The 19,850-nt window shown below is 41.3% G+C and overlaps 2 protein-coding genes across 5 annotated transcripts; one reads left to right on the top strand and one right to left on the bottom strand.

The window, feature by feature from the left end:
* Positions 1-580: 580 nt before the first annotated feature.
* LOC134335807 (heme oxygenase 2-like) lies at positions 581-8,392 on the top strand. Of its 4 annotated transcripts, XM_063018402.1 has the most exons (7): positions 581-669; positions 2,396-2,462; positions 2,915-3,015; positions 4,774-4,891; positions 5,970-6,461; positions 6,627-6,747; positions 7,472-8,392. In XM_063018402.1, exons 3-7 carry the CDS (start codon positions 2,936-2,938, stop codon positions 7,597-7,599), a joined length of 939 nt encoding a protein of 312 aa, XP_062874472.1. In that variant the 5' UTR covers positions 581-669; positions 2,396-2,462; positions 2,915-2,935; the 3' UTR covers positions 7,600-8,392. The 4 variants fall into 4 exon arrangements, with proteins under 4 accessions (XP_062874472.1, XP_062874471.1, XP_062874474.1 ...); XM_063018401.1 differs by lacking the exon at positions 2,396-2,462; XM_063018404.1 differs by lacking the exon at positions 2,396-2,462 and having other exon boundaries at positions 2,912-3,015.
* Positions 8,393-8,827: 435 nt separating this feature from the next.
* On the bottom strand, positions 8,828-19,102 carry dnaja3a (DnaJ heat shock protein family (Hsp40) member A3a). Its single transcript, XM_063018400.1, has 11 exons — positions 18,902-19,102; positions 17,071-17,207; positions 16,775-16,858; positions 16,482-16,688; positions 13,094-13,246; positions 12,867-13,014; positions 11,844-11,908; positions 11,330-11,458; positions 11,113-11,228; positions 10,854-10,951; positions 8,828-10,136 (listed from the first exon to the last, which is right to left on the bottom strand). Exons 1-11 carry the CDS (start codon positions 18,948-18,950, stop codon positions 10,114-10,116), a joined length of 1,209 nt encoding a protein of 402 aa, XP_062874470.1. The 5' UTR covers positions 18,951-19,102; the 3' UTR covers positions 8,828-10,113.
* Positions 19,103-19,850: the final 748 nt, after the last annotated feature.

The following is a 19,850-nucleotide window of genomic DNA, read 5'->3' as shown; positions in this document are numbered from 1 at the left end:
TCAAGGTGATAAATGTTATTTTATATTAATTTCTTTTTTCATTTCCAGTTTCATTATTTTGAATTTATATTAATTTATAACTTTCTTTATGTGACTTATAATCCTAAAGTGACTTTCTGTCAAGAAACTGACTCAATAATTTGACTAAATATCTACAAAAAAGTATAAATATAAATAAGAAATATATATAAATATCTAAAAAATATGTTTTATTCATAAAATAATTTACTTTTTATGAACTAATGTTTTTTTATTTTACATTTGGGGGGAAAAATGCTATTTAATCCTAAATTTGTGTTTTTTTATTTCAACATAACTGTTAAAATAGGAAGTCGTACATGTTCTTTATTTTACTTTACGTGGCGTGAACGTGTTTCCATACTTTTCTCATAAAATTTGCTTAATGTTGTAAATAATAAAACATTACACGGGTTTATTTATATTGAGGTTTTGTTTGGGAACATTAAATCATTTTAACTAAATAAAAAGTTTAAAAAAAGCTGCGTTTACACAGCATTGGATTCGCTGATCTATAAATCATTTGTACCGGAACTGGAGCGTGTGTATGGTTTATAATCTGCTCTACGTCAGGGCAGAAAAAGCACGTGGCCTCCGACTCTGAGGTAAATAAGCACTTCCCTGTCTTATATAGAAAGACGAATAACAAAGGTGAGTAGATTTTATAGCGCTTTATGTTGTTCTAGTGTTTGTGGTTAAACAGGACTGCGTTAGCACTGCTTCAGTGATATTTTTTTAGATACTGTTAATCGGATTTGTATCAGATTAACTCCTAAACAAAGCCAAATAAAAACCGCTATTCTCAGCTGCTAAACTAGGATTAGCAGGTTGAAGGTTCACTGGTCAAAATCAAAGTGTTTTATTAGTACAGATGAGGTGAAAATATCTGAAGAACATGATCAAACACGATCATTTAATTCTGCTCCGTCATGTTTTATCAGGTGTACAATAACGCTTCAAAAAAGCTGGCTTTATGACATTGTCATATATTGAGATATAAACCTGCTTCCAGATGCCTTCACTCTATCACAACATGTACTGCTCACAAATGCAAACATGGCAGACTCTTTTACTAAATGGCCCATCTTATGTCAACAGACCTTTACCTCTTTTTGTGATTGTGGTAATGGACAGTTTGTTAATAAAGCAATAAGCCACGAGAGGCCGTACGTCACTGTGATTTTAGCTCGGGGATGACGTTTTTGAACTAAAACTTCTTTCCCCGTGCTAAAATCGTAACAGTAACGTACGGTCTCGAGTGGCTTATTGCTTTTATAAAACGGCGGTCAACATAAAATATAATAAATACAACAATGTTTAATTCATAAATGTATTTATTGTGTATAATCTTACAATAAAGCATTCTTCCGCGACGCAAAATAGTTCGATTAACAGTGTTGCTAGGCAACATGAGGGCGAAAATAACATTAAATTTTTCTTTTCAGTGGCGTATTAATATGGAATGATGTGAGGTGGTCATAGGTGTGAGTTTATCGGGGATTTTACAACGGCTTCGAACGCGGCTCAGCCAATCAGATTTTAGGACCGGAACTATCCGTTTTATAAGCTGAATTTTGGAATTGGTTCCAAAAACGTGGTAAACCAGATTAATTAGGTTATAATGAATGTATTTCACTTCATCTAAAAAGTGCATTATATACATGATCTTGATTGAATAACTGATGTTTTTCAATCTACTGAACATGTTGTTTAAGGTTTGTGTTTTAATGTTATTTATTTATTTATTTATTAGGATTTTAACGTCATGTTTTACACACTTTGGTTACATTCATGGCAGAAACGGTATTTACCTATTATACAAGATTCATCACTTCACAAGGACAATTTTGTATCTCCAATTAACCTGACTGCACGTCTTTGGACTGTGGGAGGAAACCGGAGCTCCTGGAGGAATCCCATGCGGACACGGGGAGAACATGCAAACTCCACACAGAAAGGACCCGGACCGCCCCACCTGGGGATCGAACCCAGGGTGTTCTTGCCGTGAAGTCACCGTGCCACCAAAATATATAAATCAATACTGAACTGGTTTATGATTTTTAAGATAATCAGTTTACAGCAAGGTTGCAATGATTTAATTCTGCCATGGTATAAAATTACAAAAAATTTTAACCAGTATACAGTTTATATTGTCAGGTTGTAAATAATATCCTCTTACAGTCATTATGAGGTCAGTGTAAACACCAGCATGACTTTTTGACATGTGATCACTCTCTCTGTTGCATCACCCACCATGCCACTCTTGCCCCGATCAGCTGAAACATTGTTTAAACTGCCTTTGCTTTGTTCTGTATTGTTACAGGCTTAACTGTGTCACTTATTCAGCTAGCATGTGTAGTTTTCTGTATTGTAATAGGAGTAGAGTTGTCACCGCTGGTCTGTGTATGCTGTTTTTCTCTTGGGCTTCAGATCTCAAAGACAAGGTCAGTTCTACATTTGGAGAGATTAATTTACATTTAGATCTGGTAGCGCAGTGGGAAATTGCACTGGCCCATTACTAGGGATCCAGGGTTTGAATCCCTAGGGGTGCTATAGGTCGGTTGGACGTGTACGTACAGAATTGATTGGCTGTTGTGGGGAATAGATTGGCATCCTGTCCGGCCCGTGTTACTGCATTGCGCCCAGCGATTCCAGGCAAGTTGGACCGACCACAACAGGTCCTTTCTGTGAGGAGTTTGCATGTTCTCCCCATGTCTGCATGGGTTTCCTCTGACTTGCAAGTGAGGAGATACAGAATTGTCTGTGATTGTGTTTGACATTTAAGACTTAAACTGATAAATCTTGTGTAATCAGTAACTACCTGTCCTGTCATGAATGTAGCCAAAGTGTGTAAAACATGACCATAAAATCCTAATACAATAAATTATTTAAGCAGACAGCAAAGACAGCGTGAGCGATGTCTGCTGTAAAGACAGAAGATTCGGCAAACGGTGGAGGACTTGTGTATGAGGATATTGAGGAAAAGGAGAATGTCAGGTAATGTATTGCCAGCCAGTCATACTTACATTCCAGTCCAAAGTTTACATGCACTTGTAAGAAATGAGTATGCCATGATTTCTGCAACTGATTGGAACCCATACTGCTTTGGAGCATGGGTGAAAATGCCCCAAAATGAAAACCTGACATGCATGGTCATTATAAGTGTATTAGGGCTGGGCGATATATCGATATTTTAAAAATATCGATATATTTTCATACGCGATATAAGATAAGACAATATCGCATATATCGATATAAATGTTGCGTTCCAGTTAGATCCGACAGTTCGTCTTTCTCTTCTCCCAGTTTGTCTCTGCACATGTTCACCTGCCCCGCCCCTCTCCCTCACTGAACACAACTCCCCCCTCCCCACCGCTTCACCAGTAATTCCTGCAGGCAGCGATAGCATGGAGACGGATAAAGACATGACAGAATCTATCGAAGAGGAGCTGTTTACTAAAAAGAAAAATAATGACTAATTTTGTAATTATTTGGAGATGGTTCGAATTCAAAGTGTCAGATGAGCAGCAGAATAATGTATTCTGTAGAGAATGCCGAAAACAAGTCCAGACAAAAGGTTCCAGCTCCGTGTACCTTCATTCGTTTTTCACTTCAAATCCCAAAGTTAAAAAACAAGAAAACGAGTCGTTATTCGTTTCAAAAACCAACACAAGCGCATGCACGCGCTGACATGCACGTATTTACTTCACATTAAGTGTTGAGAAAGTAATAATAACGTAGCGGGGCGTCTCCTGTTGTTCTGACTCTTGTGTTTGTATATGTGATGTGCATATATTTGCTCACTGTAAAAACAAACATTATGGGGAGTGATTTCTGTACTGGATGTTGTACGTGGTTGTGTTAGTTTATACTGGACGATCGCCCGACGTCCGACACGTCATTTATTTATTTATCTTCTATTATAGTATTTCTTGTTGTCGGCCAATAAACAACCAAACATTATTAAATTGCATGAACTAACTCTGCAGTAAACAAGGAGCAAACAGCAATTAAACAACAAATAAAGCTGTTAAATAATAATAAAGTGCATGAAGCAGAACGCTGAATAAAATACATTAAATGTTGTAATAGTTACACAGTAACATGAACGATTAGTTCTGCCTGTATTACAGAACTGAGTTCTATACAGTAAAAGAAAATATTAATGTAAATGTTAATGTTGTGGCGACATATACATAAAATAATGTATAAAGTCCAAACATGGGGGGGTGGGGGGTTAACGAGGGGTTTACTTTAACGGGGTTTTACTTTTAATGTCACACAAGCTCAGCCGGAAACCGTGTCATTCCAACATCTTCCCTACACACTCGCTCCCTGCGCCCTATAGTGCACTTAACATTCTTAAAGGGCCAGACAATATATTTGTAATTCACGTTAGACAACAGGAAATGCCTTAGAAAACAACTTTTTTTTTTTTCTTAGAATAGCTCTTTTTTTTTTTTTTAAGCAAAAATAATTCTTGTGTGAAGCTTCCCCAGCATGAATATTAATAAAAGTGCCTGTAAAAAAATTGGAACATGTAGCTTTGTCTCAGAAGTGTCTTTTTGTTATTACCTTATGGAATAAAAAAATATCGAGATATATATCGTATATCGCCATTCAGAAAAAAATATCGAGATATAATTTTTGATCCATATCGCCCAGCCCTAAAGTGTATGTAAACTTTGGTCCAAAAGGAATTTGGACTTCCGAATTAGCTTCAGAAGTAAAATTACCTGAGCATTTGTTTTCTAGACCTGAGGATCTTTCTGAGATGCTGGCTGCAGGAACCAAGGAAGTTCATGAGAAGGCTGAAAACACACAGTTCGTCAAAGATTTTCTCCGTGGACGCATACGCAGGGAGCTCTTTAAGGTTAGGCTGCTGTCACATGATCAGATTATGACTACATCATATGAACCTTACGTTTCATTAGCAGAGCTTTGAAAAGGTCAGTGGTGAGCTGGGTCAAAGTGTGTCAGGGCGACATATCTGTATGTATAGGAAACTATAGCACAGCCAACTCAACTGATGACCATCTGAGCCCATGTGGCTAAATTTGTCACAATAGCATGACCATTTCTCAAACAGTGCCACCTAAGATTTCTCTGGACTTCTTGAATATTATGTACAGTAGATGGTGAAAGATTTGAATTATTTGCAAAGCCTAATTTTAGGCCAATTTAAAACCAGCTATAATGTGTTTTGGGACATTATCCAACTGTCCTAAACACCCAGTTGCATTTAAGATTCAACCTAATAATTTGAGGTTGTGCTGAAGAATCTTTTATCTTTTTTGCGGTGCAGCAAAACACCAAGGCATATGTCCTTGTGAGGTGAAGGTCTCTTTTCTGGGCGAGTTCCTACCCTTCTCTTGTACTTATCCCCCCCCTCCCTCTTTTTCTCCCAATTTAGCATAGCCAATCTGCTGCTGGGGACCCCCATGGCATCCAAGGATGGTGTATATTTGCCTGACATATACTCCCTCCGACGTGTGCGCAGTCCACCAATCCCTTCTTATTCATCCATACTTCTGTGGGTTTGTGTGTGAGGTTGGCTTTGTGTACGGAGAGCCACGCCCCCATCTCTGCGCTTCTCCACTTTCTGTACAGGCGCCCTGGGCAACCAAGGTCCTTACACAGCATTGATAACCACTTAGTCCGGTCTTTCAAATTCAGCAGACTTGAGGCCAGTTTTATCCTCTGCAGGCATTGGCCAATTGTGCCTGCTAGAGGACGCCCAGCCAACCGGTAGCAGAGCCGAGATTCGAACCGGGGTGTTCAGAATCGCAATGCTGGTGTGCTAGGGGATTATCTCACTGTGATCTTATCTTATCTTGTCCCCATTCCTGCAGGCATTGGGCTACAACTGTTGTATCACTTCTGATTATAGATTTGCCCCTTTACCTGTTATGTTTGTTTAATATGACTAAAAGATCTTGACTTTACTTCAGCTTGGAGCAGTGGCTCTCTACTACACCTACTCAGCCATGGAGGAGGAAATCGAAAAAAACAAGGATCACCCACATTTCGCACCTCTCTACTTCCCCGCCGAACTGCACCGCCGTGACGCCTTGGCCCAGGATCTCCAGTATTTCTACGGTGACGACTGGCAGCGTGAGATCAGCTGCTCCCCTGCCACTCATCGCTACGTCGAGCGCGTTCATACAATCGGCCGTGAAGACCCCTCCCTGCTGGTGGCTCACGCCTACACGCGCTACATGGGTGACCTCTCCGGAGGACAGGTGCTGAAGAAAGTGGCCCAGCGTGCCCTTAAGCTGCCTCCTACTGGAGAGGGAGTTTACTTCTACCAGTTTGATGGGATCCACAGCCACAAGGGCTTCAAGCAGCTGTACCGGAGCCGCATGAACGAGCTAGAGCTTGATGATGACACCAAGCAGAGGATCGTCCAAGAGGCCGTTCTGGCCTTTCAGCTCAACATGGAGGTAGGATGTAGTATAGAAGGTATTCACATGTGCTGTTTTCCCAATTTTTAATGCTTTTATGGGCTCACTCTTGAACCCATGAGGTCAAAGGGGTAACGTACTATTAAGTACAGTACAGTTGCATGTAACCTGGGAGTAACTCTTTTACTCATATCTTCCATGTAGGTTTTCCAAGAACTGGAGGAAATTGGAAAGACTATTGAAGACGAGGTTCTGGATGGAGGTCCTGTCCATGGTGACATGCAAGGAGACATTAGTAAATGCCCATATTATGCTGCCAAGATGGGTAAACATCCAACAACTATTCAAAACATTAAACCCACCGCAATATGTCATACATTTGTATATTTCACATGTAGATGCCCAGCTGGCTGATAGCACCACTGGGAATCCAAACCCTGGACCCCAGCGGTAGTGGACTAGTTTAATTTACCTCTGCACTACCTGAGCATGTCAATAATTCAGGTCCCTTAGTCTATTTCCTCGGCTGCTCCCGTCAGGGGTTGCCGGCGGAAAGTGATCCGCCTTATTGATTTGCCACAGTTTTTACCCCGGATGCCCCTCCTGACACGACCCTCCCTATTTATCCGGGCTTGGGACCGGCACTACAATGCACTGGTTTATGCATCCTAGTGGCTAGGTACTTATAGGACCAATCAGTGTCTCCAGTTAGCCTGGCTGCATGTTTTTCGACTGTGGGAGGAAACCCACACGGACACGGGGAGAACATGCAAACTCCGCACAGAAAGGACCGCTCAACCTGGGGATCAAACCCAGGACCTTCTTGCTGTGAGGCCACCGTGCCACCCAATTCAGGTCCCTTAGTGAATTATCTTTATACCTTTTCGTTATGAACTTTCTTCCACTTTTATCTCCTGTCTGGTTAGAGAGGCTTCAACTTTGTCTCTGTAACTTTAGACTGAAAGTGTAACTGGTTAAAAATCAACCTACTAACAAGATTTTGTGGTGCTTTATGGTTATAATTTTTGTCTCTTTTCTTTTTACTGTAGCTGCCAGTGGAGGATCTGCATATGTTTATCAGATGGCTGCGGGGTTGTTGAGAAAGCCCACAGGTCAGGTGCTGCTGGCTGCTTGGATCGCTGCTCTTGCTGGATTGGCGGCTTGGTACCTCCTGTAATAGTTGTGCGTTAGTGGAAGTGTAGAAGTTAACAGTTTGTGTTAATGAAACGGCACTTTTCCTTCCTTCCCTTGAATCTTCATGTTAAATAGAAATGCTACAGCTGTTGTCCTGAGCATGAATAATCAGCTTCTACCACCAACATCAAAACTCATGAAGACTGACCAATAAATGGAACGATTCAGTTTGTTTCTGATGGATGACCACACATTCTTCTCTTGCTTGGTAAACAGTGTGTCACATTTAGCCTTATGTAGATTGCGTAGATGTGTTTCATTAGTATTCTTTTACACAAATGTTTCCAAGTGGAAGATCTTAGACACACAGCTTATTGTGAGCTGAAATTGTAATGCAAAGTGTTATATAACAAATAATACGGTTTGGTTTGTTCTATGTTAAGTTTCCAGAGTACATGTTACAGGTTTCTTTGATTGCCAGCTTAATATTTAAACTTTTATTCGCTTTTCATTTCTCATATTTGTTTGTTAATTCTAAATTAAATAACTAGTCATTAAAACAGTGTTATTTCCCTTCTTAAGTAACTTAGGTGGTATTTTGGCAGGTTTGTGCTCTCACAAGCATTTGTGCAGGGCAAGACAGTTACTTTGATGACAGTAAAGTCTGAAGAATTTGTTGGGTATTTTTGGCTTGATGGTGTGAACAGACTTAGTTAACAGAGCTCAAAGTTAGTGCTGAATCCCAAATTGCACATTATTGTAATAAAAAGTATGTCTAATTACAAATATATACATTGTAAACATGAGTAAAAACTGAATAAATAAAGAAAAACAGATACTGTGGAGTTGTGTTTTACAAGTGATAACAATGAGAGTCTTAGCCTGGCTACCGACCAGGCCAGGCGTGTCTGTAGGAAGGAAAGGTAAGATAAAGATTCTCCTCATTGCAGCTGCAGACCGACAGACCAAAAACCACTGTTGAGCAAGCCGAGGGCGACAGTGGCAAGGAAAAACTCCCTTAAAAATACATGAAAACTTTTGAGAGGAACAGGGGATTAAAATTTATGGAAATGCTCCTATGCAATTTTCCCTCAATTTTTAGGAAACAAATAAAATATTGATCTATTGAAAATGTTGTTCTACTGAAAGATTTTTTGTTTTAATCTACTTTTAGTACTTTTATTCATGAATCTTTACTTACCAGTTGAAATTCTGTTATAAGCACTTGCTGTTTTATCAATGATGTTTAGTGTTCAAATGACAGATAATGATAAAGATTACTCTAACATTTATTATTCCACTTTGCTGTAAGAAATCAAAGTAAACACTCTCATTCTGACCTTTACATTCACTCATAGGCTGGTCGACACCTGCATTTACCTGGATTTAAAATGCATCTTGGATAATCTGATCACAATCTCAGCACCTGTAACAGGTGTAAACAATCTTGCAAATCCAGTTAAACCATATTAGAAATGGTTGTACGTTCACACAACACTTGTCTTCTGTGTGCTAAATATTGAATTTAGTTGGTGCAGCAGTCTAATGCAATACTACTAGGCTAAATTGGGAGTCTCTCTTTGCCTGTGCAATAGCGACACCAACTGTCTGGTCGTGGAATACCTGTGTATTAGGGCTGTGTAGAAATTATCTGTAAGTAAGTAACAGAAGAAACAAACAGTGCTAGGTTGTGGCCCATCAGCCAGTCAGTAGTGGAGCAGGATTTCAATAGAAAATGGAAAATAGATATGATAAATATCCAATTAAACACTTCTGTCTAGGTTGAGTTTTTCCCCCCACTATAAATGGCGTAACAGATCCACACTGCAGGTAAGGAGAGTGCTTGAGATCCAGGGGTTCGAATCCCAGGCTAGTCTCACAAATAGAGAAGATGCATGACATTACATGAACCTAACAATTGGGGAAAGGGGGGCAGCACATTAGTGCACCCTTGGTGCCAGTCCCAAGCCCTGATAAATAGGAGGGTTGTGTCCTAAGGGAATCCAGCATAAGAACTGTGCCAAATCAAACATGAGGACAAATAATCCACTGTGACAACTCTTAATGGGAGTACTGTGTGGTTTCAGGCTCAAGTTAAAGTGACTTGGCAACCCTACTTTGTGATCAGATCACCTAAGACAAATCTTAATCACATGTGCATAGATCAACACACCACACTAGGCCTCTTTAAGCACATTTTACCTATTACAAACGTAAGAAGAATGGTTTAAGAACGTGCACATGACTGACGGCCAAAAACACATTATTAAACACGATATATTACTGTTGAACATTATTGGAGAATTCCTAGAAGAACAAAAATCCTGACACCACAGACTAAAAAAAACATCTTCATATGTGGGTAAACAGAATTCAATCTCTCTTCTCTTTCTGTGTGAGTAGATGACCTCAGATCTGTCAGGGTACGAGTGTGCGTACGCTTATGCAGCTTTATAAACATCCTGGCTTTTTTGTCTGCAAGCTCATTAGGCAGTTTTTTGTTCTATAGCAGGGCTGATGCAGATGCCGGGATCTTTTTAACCATCCTCATGTTATCTTAGCTCCCTGTAGATCTTTTCCCTGAAGAAACAAATATCAGTATAGGTCAGCAATGTAGACGGACTTTTCTTCTGCCGATTTCTTGTACCAGGTCAGGATCATGGCGAGTCCAGTTCCACCAGGAAACACTGAACAAAAGGCAGGAATACACCCTGGACAGGGTGTCAATCCATGGCAGAGCTTCAGCCATCCTTCTTTCTCAGACATAGCCAATCATGTTTGTGTAGACGCCTGGCTGTGGCTCGATTAGCCGGCAGACACCACAGTTTTAGCAGCAATTAGGAACCCATTCATCCCTCCCTTTAGCAGACATAGCCAATCGTGTCTGTGTGGGCACCTGGCAGGCCAATAGCACAACTGAAATCTCAATAATGGCTGACACTTTACTCATTTCTAATGTGGCAAAGTGGCATGGCTCTGCCAACCTTAGACATTGCTCTATTAGATAACTGACTAACAGTGTACCACAGCTAACCAAGGACATTTTAAAATAGAGAAAATTATTAATTCTTTTTAATTATTTTAATTAATTATTGTTTCTTCAAAACTGCCTAGTCACATCTGGTTTGTCAGAGCCATGTAACCACTGCTGCTCCTACTGGATGCACAGGGATCATGCATGCTTCATTTTGCATCAACTGTGCATTATTACAAACAGAATCTATGCAACCGATGACATGACCAGGCTAAAATAAACAGTTGGTGTTTAGTGTTAGAAGTCTAAGCTGTGGTGTTTACCTGTAGCAGTTGTGGTGACTCCATTGACGGTACCTTCAACATCTGTCTCATCTTCTGCAAAGCTCATAATAAGGGCCCGTTGCCTGTCTGTCAGCATCCTACACGACGACATATTAGAAATGGGTTTGTCATAGCTCGGTTTTCCTTGCAGTTAAAGATTTTACACAATTATTAGAAACACCCACGTCAAACACGTCAAAAATTTAAATGTAGAACTTTTTTCTCAATCATGGTGGAAGTCAGGTCAATAATATCCTACCTTGGCACTTTAATCTTGACATGGATGTAATGATCGCCATATCCATAGCCACTGACCCGTGAGATTCCCTTTCCAGCAAGTCGGATCCTGTGGTCAGTTGGGACGCCAGCAGGGATCTGCAAAGCATTGCGCAATAGTGAGATACAATTCCAATCTGTCCTTATTTAAAAGTATTCTCACACAAAGCCTGATGTGCACTGGGGATAAAAATACTCACAGAAAGGTTGATGGTCTCATACAGCCCTTGTGTTCGCACTGTTCCTCCCAGGATGGCCTGAGCCACCGAGACATGAACGTCCGAGTGGATATCCGCCCCATCCCGTCTGAACACAGGACTCTTCTGGACCTAAGGACCAAAACATAATATATATAGCTTTGCAAGTTCAAACAAATATGCTACTAGCTAAAAGTGCCAGAACATTACTGAGGAAAAAAAGCAAAGAGAATGATGCAGAATTTGGTCTCAGTGGTAGCTCAGTGATTTAGGAACCGGACTAGTAACTGGAACGTCCCTGGTTCTAACCCCAACACTGCCTCATTGTCGTATGCAGACATTAATAATTAAGGTGCATTTAACAGTATGTTTTTATCACTGTAAATTATAATTAATGTATCACATCAAAATGACTTTCTTAGCTCTCAAATTGGTGTGCAGGATCATAAAAATAGTAAAAGCAGGGGTAACAACCACACTGTACAAGTATCACTACACTATGCAAGTCTTAACTCACCTTAAATTTAATAAAGATTTCTTTATTTCCTACAGGCATCCTGACCATCTGTCCATCCTCGATACCTGTCAAACAAATCAAAAACAAAACAAGTCATCAGATCATATCACGGAGCACTTCAATAAACCAACATTAATTAGTCGTAATTTGCAAAGTAGTAGTAAATAAAAAGTAGTGGTTCATACTGTGGTTTCTGTCTAGTAAGAACAATTATTTGTAACACGTTTGCATGATTACATGGATATACACTGATCAGCCATAACATTAAAACCAGCTCCTTGTTTCTACACTTACTGTCCATTTTATCAGCTCCACTTACCATATAAAAGCACTTTGAAGTTCTACAATTACTGACTGTAGTCCATCTGTTTCTCTACATACTTTTTTAGCCTGTATATACCCTGTTCTTCAATGGTCAGGACCACCACAGAGCAGGTATTATTTAGGTGGTGGATCATTCTCAGCACTGCAGTGACACTGACATGATGGTGGTGTGTTAGTGTGTGTTGTGCTGGTATGAGTGGATCAGACACAGCAGCGCTGCTGGACCACTCACTGTCCACTCTATTAGACACTCCTACCTAGTTGGTCCACCTTGTAGATATAAAGTCAGAGACGATCGCTCATCTATTGCTGCTGATTGAGTTGCTGTCTTCTAGACCTTCATCAGTGGTCACAGGACGCTGCCCAAGGGTCACTGTTGGCTGGATATTTTTGGTTGGTGGACTATTCTCTGTCCAGCAGTGACAGTGAGGTGTTTAAAAACTTCATCAGCACTGCTGTGTCTGATCCACTGATGCCAGCACAACACACACTAACACACCACCACCATGTAATTGTCACTGCAGTGCTGAGAATTGTACAGTATTTTTGCTAAATTAAACATAGTCTTCAAAAAACAAAACATAAAAAAATTAATAAAATGCTAAGCACCAACAATGACATTATTATTAAAAAAAATAAATTATTCAGACTTTGGTTTTTGCAACTTTGATTCGAACTGCAGTCTGAACATAGACTCACCAGCCGGAACAGGAACCATGACCGTGCGTCTCTGCTTGGTCTGGCCCGTCCCACGACAGGCCGTGCAGGGTGACGTGACGACAGAGCCGCGGCCACCGCACCGCCGACACGTAGAGCGCATGACAAACGGCCCGGTGTTTACCGTCTCCTGCATAGAGCCAAGATCGATTTCAAGTCGTGTCTTTAATAATTAGATTGAGATCAGTGCAGCTGACATCAAAGCTCACCATTCCTGTGCCATTGCAGTGATGGCAGTGCTGGACCTTCGAGCCAGGCTCGTTGCCTTTACCATCGCAGCGCTGACAGATGCCATCGATGTTCACTGTAATTTCCTTATTTACACCCTTTGCGGCCTGCGCAAAGGTCAGCTCCATCACATACTGGTAAAAAAAAATCACATAGGTGAGGTTAGATAAAGCTAGCTGTTTAAAAAATAACTCAATCTGAGGAGAAACACCTTGTTCTTTAAAGCCTAATCAATGAAACTGCAAGTAAAGAGGGGGGACATGGGGCACTCTGAGGGCGGAGTGGTAAAACACTGTAGCCCATCTTTGCTAAGATCTCGAGCTCTTTATTTTAAATCTCAGTTCTAGTGTCAGCAGGCAGGGCTTTTACATGGACATGATTGGCAGAAGGGATTCTTCACTGTGGCTGAAACTCTTGCCTCAGCTAGCTACTGGGATGTGCACTCGTCAGTGTGCTGGGTATCAGTCCCAATCCAACAGCAAATGACCCAGCAGTCAGAAAATATGAAACAAGCCGCTCAGGTGGCGCAGCGGTAAAGTACGCTAGCTCACCAGAGTTGGGTTTCTAGATGCATCGTATCGAAACTCAGCTCTGCCTTTCCGACTGGGTTGGGCGGCAGCATGAACAACGTTTGGCTGTTGTTCAGGGGCTTAGGGGTAGAGTCGGAGCATAGGTCCTCATAACTGGTACAACTGCGGCCCCTGCTGGTTGACTGACGGCGCCTGCACAGGGCTGAGGAATAACATTGAGGGGGGTGTGACCCTCCGTGCGCAGTGTCTCTCGGTGTATGAACTCTGCTCGTGCGGGTGTAAAATGCAGGCTGTACTGACTGCGTGCCGGAGGGGGCGCAAGTCAGTTGAGTGGCGTCCTCAGTCGGTGGCAAAAGGGTCGAATCAGTATAGCGGACACAATCAGGGTAATTGGACACGATTAGAATGGGGATAAAAGTGGGAAAAAAATAGATAATTAAAAATCTAAAAAAAAAAAAAAAAATATGAAACAAACTGGAACTGGGCAGAATAACAATGAAGGAACTGGAAAAGATTCAGATATGGAAATGTGTCTCTCCATACCAAAATCTGAGCAATTCAGTCTTTCAGGGTTTCTTTTTTTAATGCATTTTCTCCCCATTTTCCTCCTGATTTAGCGCACTCAATTTTTGCCTTCCGCTGCTGATAGATACCAGATTGCATCCGAGGAGAGCACGTCGCTGCTTACGCCTCCTCCGGCATTCTGCATAGGTGTCTCTTCCGCCAATCAGGGTCCTTACACAGCGTATGAAGACCCACCTAACCACCCATCCACCCACAAAGTCCGGCCCCCACCCTGCAGATACGGCGGCCAATTAGTATCTGTTGCAGGCACAGGCAATTATGCCTGCCAGATGGCGCCCAGCCGAGCAGTGGCAACACCGAGTTTCGAACTAAGGAGTTCAGAAACTCGGTGTTGGTGTGCTAGCGGAATATCCCGCTGCGCCACCGGGGCGCCCTCTTTCAGTGGTTCTTAATGGACTGAAAACTGGATAGAAAAAAAAAAAAGTGATCTGTGAGAATATTGATAATTTTTAGCTGTAGTCTAGTGGTTAAGGTACTGGACTAGTAATCAGAAGCTCACTGGTTCGAACCCCACCACTGCCTGGTTGCTGCTGTTGGGCCCTTGAGCAAGACCCTTAACCCCCAGATGCTCAGACTGTATACTGTAACTAGGGATGTCCCGATCCGATCTCACAGATCGGGATCGGGGCCGATCAAGGCATTTTTAACTGATTGGAAATCGGCTTTACTAATGCCGATCATAACCCGATCTTTTGTTTTACGTCAGCATGTCCGCTGTGTGGAAATACTTTAAATTGGAAAGTGAAACAATTCCAACAGTGAAGTGTAATGTCTGCAATGCGAGCGTTTCACGGGGCGGTGGGAGCAGAGCTGCGTTCATTACTGTAGAATTTTACTGTTTATATGGTGTGTGATTCGAGGATCACTCCGGTTTACAAAACAATCACTTTTAATCCGAGTATGAAAACTTCAGGACCATAACATACAGTTTTTACGAGTTTACGTGTTACAAGACTGAACGACATCTCAGTATCGAGCTCTCTGATTGGCTTAGTTATGTAACCGAGCGTCGTAGTGATGCGCTCGCTTAATAAAGAAATAAAATACACGGTATATTCACAAATTGTCGGGAGCAAAACACTTTATTAGCTTCTTCTGTTCCGAATAGCGGACAGCCAGAGCCGAGCACGCTATCCCATGCACTATGGAAGCCCCAAAGGGTCAAAACACACTCACTTTGCGTAGACCCGTCCATCAAACCATTGTCACAATACAAGCACTTTAAGAACTGGCTTTCCTTCGTAACAAAAGAGTGACTTTCCATTTTATTTTGGTATTCATGTTTTACTGTAATGCTGTTAAGTAACTTATTTGTTTTTTTTATATTCAAGTTAAGCTGCTACACCACTTGTGAGTGGAGATTTTTGTTCATTTTTAGTGTATCACTGCATTAAACAGAATTATGTTCTTTGAATATAAAGTTCAAAGTGAAACTGTAATGATCTCACTTCATTTTTACTACAATGCTGCACTAGGTTTGTTTACTTTTATTTTGTAAAAGAACATTAAGCAATAGCTTGGATGCAGGCAATTTTTTTCCTACAGCACTGCAGAGCTATTCAGTTGTTAAACATATACATTGGATTAATTTGAATAACTGTAATGTACTTGAAGTGTGCACTGTGTAAACAGTGTTATCTAGTTCTTATCTAGACAATATCTAGAAAATACAAGTATCGGTTTGAGAATCGGGAACAAAAAAACGTGATCGGGACATCCCTAACTGTAACTGTAATGTAAATTGCTTTGGATAAAGGTGCTGATAAGTTTGGTGCTGGCAAAGACTTTTGGTAGTATCTTGTACAGCAAAAAAGACAAACAAATGGATCCTTAACTAAATCAAACCTAAAGTTTCACTCAAAGCCCAGATAACTAAACTGAAGCTCTTATATTGGACAATTCAATGAAAAAGGCTGTTATACCTTATAACCTAATAAAGGTAAAAGGGGACGAGGACGACCAGCAACAAAATGGACGGATACAACAAATGAGTCATAGAGAAGCCTGAAGAACCAAACAGAATACAGGATGTTCTGGAGGAGCCCTATCCATAAGGTCACCAGGGGTCAGAATCAACTTGACAGCACTTAATAATAACAACAGCATGATGCTTATTCTTTATGAGATTTTTTTTACACACAGGCTTCATCTGGCACACTCGGGGTGAACACAGCAACCAAGGACTCGAGAGGTAAGACATGCCTTAATGTTAACCTTATTACCACTGTATGGTTCAACTGTTTCTCTGACTAACCTCCTGAGGCTGATCAAAAATGGCATTGAAGTCCCCAAATCCTCTCGCTCCAGAAAATTCCCCAAAGATCTTGCGGAAGAGTTCCTCAGGATCCACGCTGGCTCCTCCGCTCCAGTACTGCTGATGACCCGCTCCAGCTCTGCCCGTGTCGAAACCAGCCGTCCCGTATGTGTCGTATTGTTTTCTTTTCACCTCGTCACTAAGAGTCTACAGTAAGGACAGAACCAGTAAATAAAAGCACAGGAATTTTATCGGGATGTAAGTGCAACTGTTTTTAAGCTTTTAAATAAAACCTCATAGGCATCAGCCAGCTGTGCAAATTTCTCCTTAGCTTGAGGGTCATCTTTGTTGGTGTCTGGATGATACTTCTTTGCCATCTGGAAAACAGAGAACAAATTGTGGTCTTATTCTTGAGGCAAAATGAACCAGCCACCTCCCCCACACGCTGTTTAAATTATCATGTAAATCTGTGTAGCATTTGGAGACCAATGATAATCAAGTTCTTGCACAACACTTAAAAAGTGCAGTCATTTAATCTTTAAGCAGGCAAAGATAAATCAATACAGCTAAAAGCAAACTAGTAAGTTACCTGATAATAGGCTTTCTTGATCTCTTTTTGGGTTGCTGTGCGTGGAACACCAAGAATCTGGTACAAGTCCTGTTTATTACTGGCAGCGGCGCTAACATGAAAAGACTGCTTTAACTGGATATTACTAGCCGTTCCACCTGTAGACGTAAACCAAGGCAAGAGTTCTTAATAAACATTTTAAAGCAAATGTTAAATCTAGGGCTCAGTCTTTATTTAGGTTAAACCAATAATCTGGTTTACATGCACCCCCTTAATCTGTTGAAAATCTGTACAATTAAATGACTCCGGTGGCGCGGTGTTCTATTATGCTAGCCCATCACTATCGTCCAGCTGGGCGTCTACACAGACATACATACATCTGTAGAGGAGCTGGCTGAAGCCTTTTGTTTGACTGAAAAAAATCCAAATTACAGAGTCTGTAATCTGATATCCAAATATGAGAACATACAGTGAAGTTGTTTAAATTATTTTTGTAAACAGCTTCATGGGGCGTCACGGTGGGTCGCCTCACAGCAAGAAGGTCCTGGATTCAATCCCCAGGTGGGGCGGTCCAGGTCCTTTCTGTGTGGAGTTTGCATGTTCTCCCCATGTCTGCGTGGGTTTGTGTTTTTTTTTCTATATTACAAACATTATTTTTGTTCCACTAATATAAACCTGTTATACACTGATCAGCCATAACATTAAAACCACCTCCTTGTTTCTACACACATTGTCCATTTTATCAGCTCCACTTACCATATAGAAGCACTTAGTAGTTCTACAATTACTGACTGTAGTCCACCTGTTTCTCTGCATGCTTTGTTAGCCCCCTTTCATGCTGTTCTTCAATGGTCAGGACCACCACAGGACCACCACAGAGCAGGTATTATTTGGGTGGTGGATCATTCTCAGTACTGCAGTGACACTGACATGGTGGTGGTGTGTTAGTGTGTGTTGTGCTGGTATGAGTGGATCAGACACAGCAGCGCTGCTGGAGTTTTTAAATAAATCCACTCACTGTCTACTCTATTAGACACTTCTTCCTGGTTGGTCCACCATGTAGATGTAAAGTCGGAGACGATCGCGCATCTATTGCTGCTGTTTGAGTTGGTCATCTTCTAGACCTTCATCAGTGGTCACAGGACGCTGCCCACGGGGCGCTGTTGGCTGGATATTTTTGGTTGGTGGACTATTCTCAGTCCAGCAGTGACAGTGAGATGTCTGATCCACTCATACCAGCACAACACACACTAACACACCACCACCATGTCAGTGTCACTGCAGTGCTGAGAATGATCCACCACCCAAATAATACCTGCGCTGTGGTGGTCCTGGGAGAATCCTGACCATTGAAGAACAGCATGAAAGGGGGCTAACAAAGCATACAGTCAGTAATTGTAGAATTACAAAGCGCTTCTATATGGTAAGTGGAGCTGATAAAACAGACAATGTGTGTAGAATCAAGGAGGTGGTTTTAATGTTATGGCTGATCGGTGTATGTGTGGTCATCTTTTAGTAGCGCCTCTATGCTGGAACATAGGTGGCACTGTCCACAGTCAAGCAAGCTTTACATGGCCAAAGTTTGGGGACTGTGGTGACCAATACAAGACCTATTTCTCTGGGTGGAGGGGAACTGACAAACTCCACAGCAACAAATGGGCTGCAGTCTATACTCACAGAGAACAACTGGATGTTATGGGACGTTATTAAAACTAGTCAGTGATTGTATATATATATATATATAATGTAAGTGTATATAATGAAATGTAACGAATATAAACTGTGCAGGGCTGGAGGACAGAAGTTAGCCGTTAGCCGTTAGCCCGGTCGGCTAAACGAAAGCAGTTCTTACCTATCAGTGCTCTCAATGTCACGGCTGTAGCCGGTCCCTCTCTCACCATACTGCCCACAGACCAGAACACACCAGTCCCGAATGTGCGCACAGCCCCGTGAGCTCCATGTCTGGAGGTGAGAGTGCCGGCGGCGCGTTTACTGCACAAATTAGCTGTTATTCTGATCCAGCATGGAACACAGCGAACTGAGGGGGACGCCATCACTGTCACACGCTGGCCGGCAGAACTGCGCATGCGTCGTCATTGGAACGCGCATGCGCTAGAGCAATACACTCAAGACAGTTATTTAGAATTTGTAGTCTTGTGGAAACTTGTAGAAACCAGCCTTGTAGTGTTAACTGAAATAACATTTCCATCTGCATCCTCAGGTCCTGTTTGGTGTTGTGTGTTATCTGAGTGTTGTTGTGGTTATACAGATACTTGTTTGTACAATGTGAATCTCTGTAGTGTGTACTATTACTTTTGACTTTTGATTTATGTAACTTGCTACTGAGGCCTCAATTTCCTTCGGGATTAATACAGTGTCTGTCTGTCTGTCTATCTATCTATCTATCTATCTATCTATCTATCTATCTATCTATCTATCTATCTATCTATCTATCTATCTATCTATCTAATTAAATATCAGTGCTGCTTGGTCAGTAAAACAATTAGTTATAAGTGAATATCACCTTTTTAAGCAGCTAAAAAACTTTTTAACTAGCCACACTGAGAAGTCAGATGACTGATTTACTTATGTAAAGTCAGATGCTTTTCATAATCAGTGCAAGTAAACCCAATAATCAGATAATTTACTCTCACACTCATTGATGTTATTTGTTAAATATTTACAGTTAAATGGAAAAGTCCTGTCATTAGCACATTCTTTACAGGGAACAAACATCTTTCCATTCTAAATGTAACATAATGTGTGTGTGTGTGTGCGGGGGGGGGGGGGGGGGGCTTACT

The sequence above is a fragment of the Trichomycterus rosablanca genome, chromosome 22, assembly GCF_030014385.1.
Source record: "Trichomycterus rosablanca isolate fTriRos1 chromosome 22, fTriRos1.hap1, whole genome shotgun sequence".
Lineage (NCBI taxonomy): Eukaryota > Metazoa > Chordata > Actinopteri > Siluriformes > Trichomycteridae > Trichomycterus > Trichomycterus rosablanca.
This window is presented reverse-complemented; position numbering and strand designations above follow the sequence as displayed.

Bases quoted from the DNA above. Each gene is read 5' to 3' on its own strand.
- LOC134335807 (XM_063018401.1), top strand. From the start codon at position 2,936: ATGTCTGCTGTAAAGACAGAAGATTCGGCAAACGGTGGAGGACTTGTG. The intron at 3,016-4,773 runs GTAATGTATTGC...TTTGTTTTCTAG, and splicing joins GAGGAAAAGGAGAATGTCAG to ACCTGAGGATCTTTCTGAGA. The intron at 4,892-5,969 runs GTTAGGCTGCTG...ACTTTACTTCAG, and splicing joins TACGCAGGGAGCTCTTTAAG to CTTGGAGCAGTGGCTCTCTA.
- dnaja3a (XM_063018400.1), bottom strand. From the start codon at position 18,950: ATGGTGAGAGAGGGACCGGCTACAGCCGTGACATTGAGAGCACTGATA. The intron at 16,689-16,774 runs GTTTTATTTAAA...TCCTTACTGTAG, and splicing joins AGCTGGCTGATGCCTATGAG to ACTCTTAGTGACGAGGTGAA. The intron at 11,909-12,866 runs GTGAGTCTATGT...TTTGTTTGACAG, and splicing joins CATGGTTCCTGTTCCGGCTG to GTATCGAGGATGGACAGATG.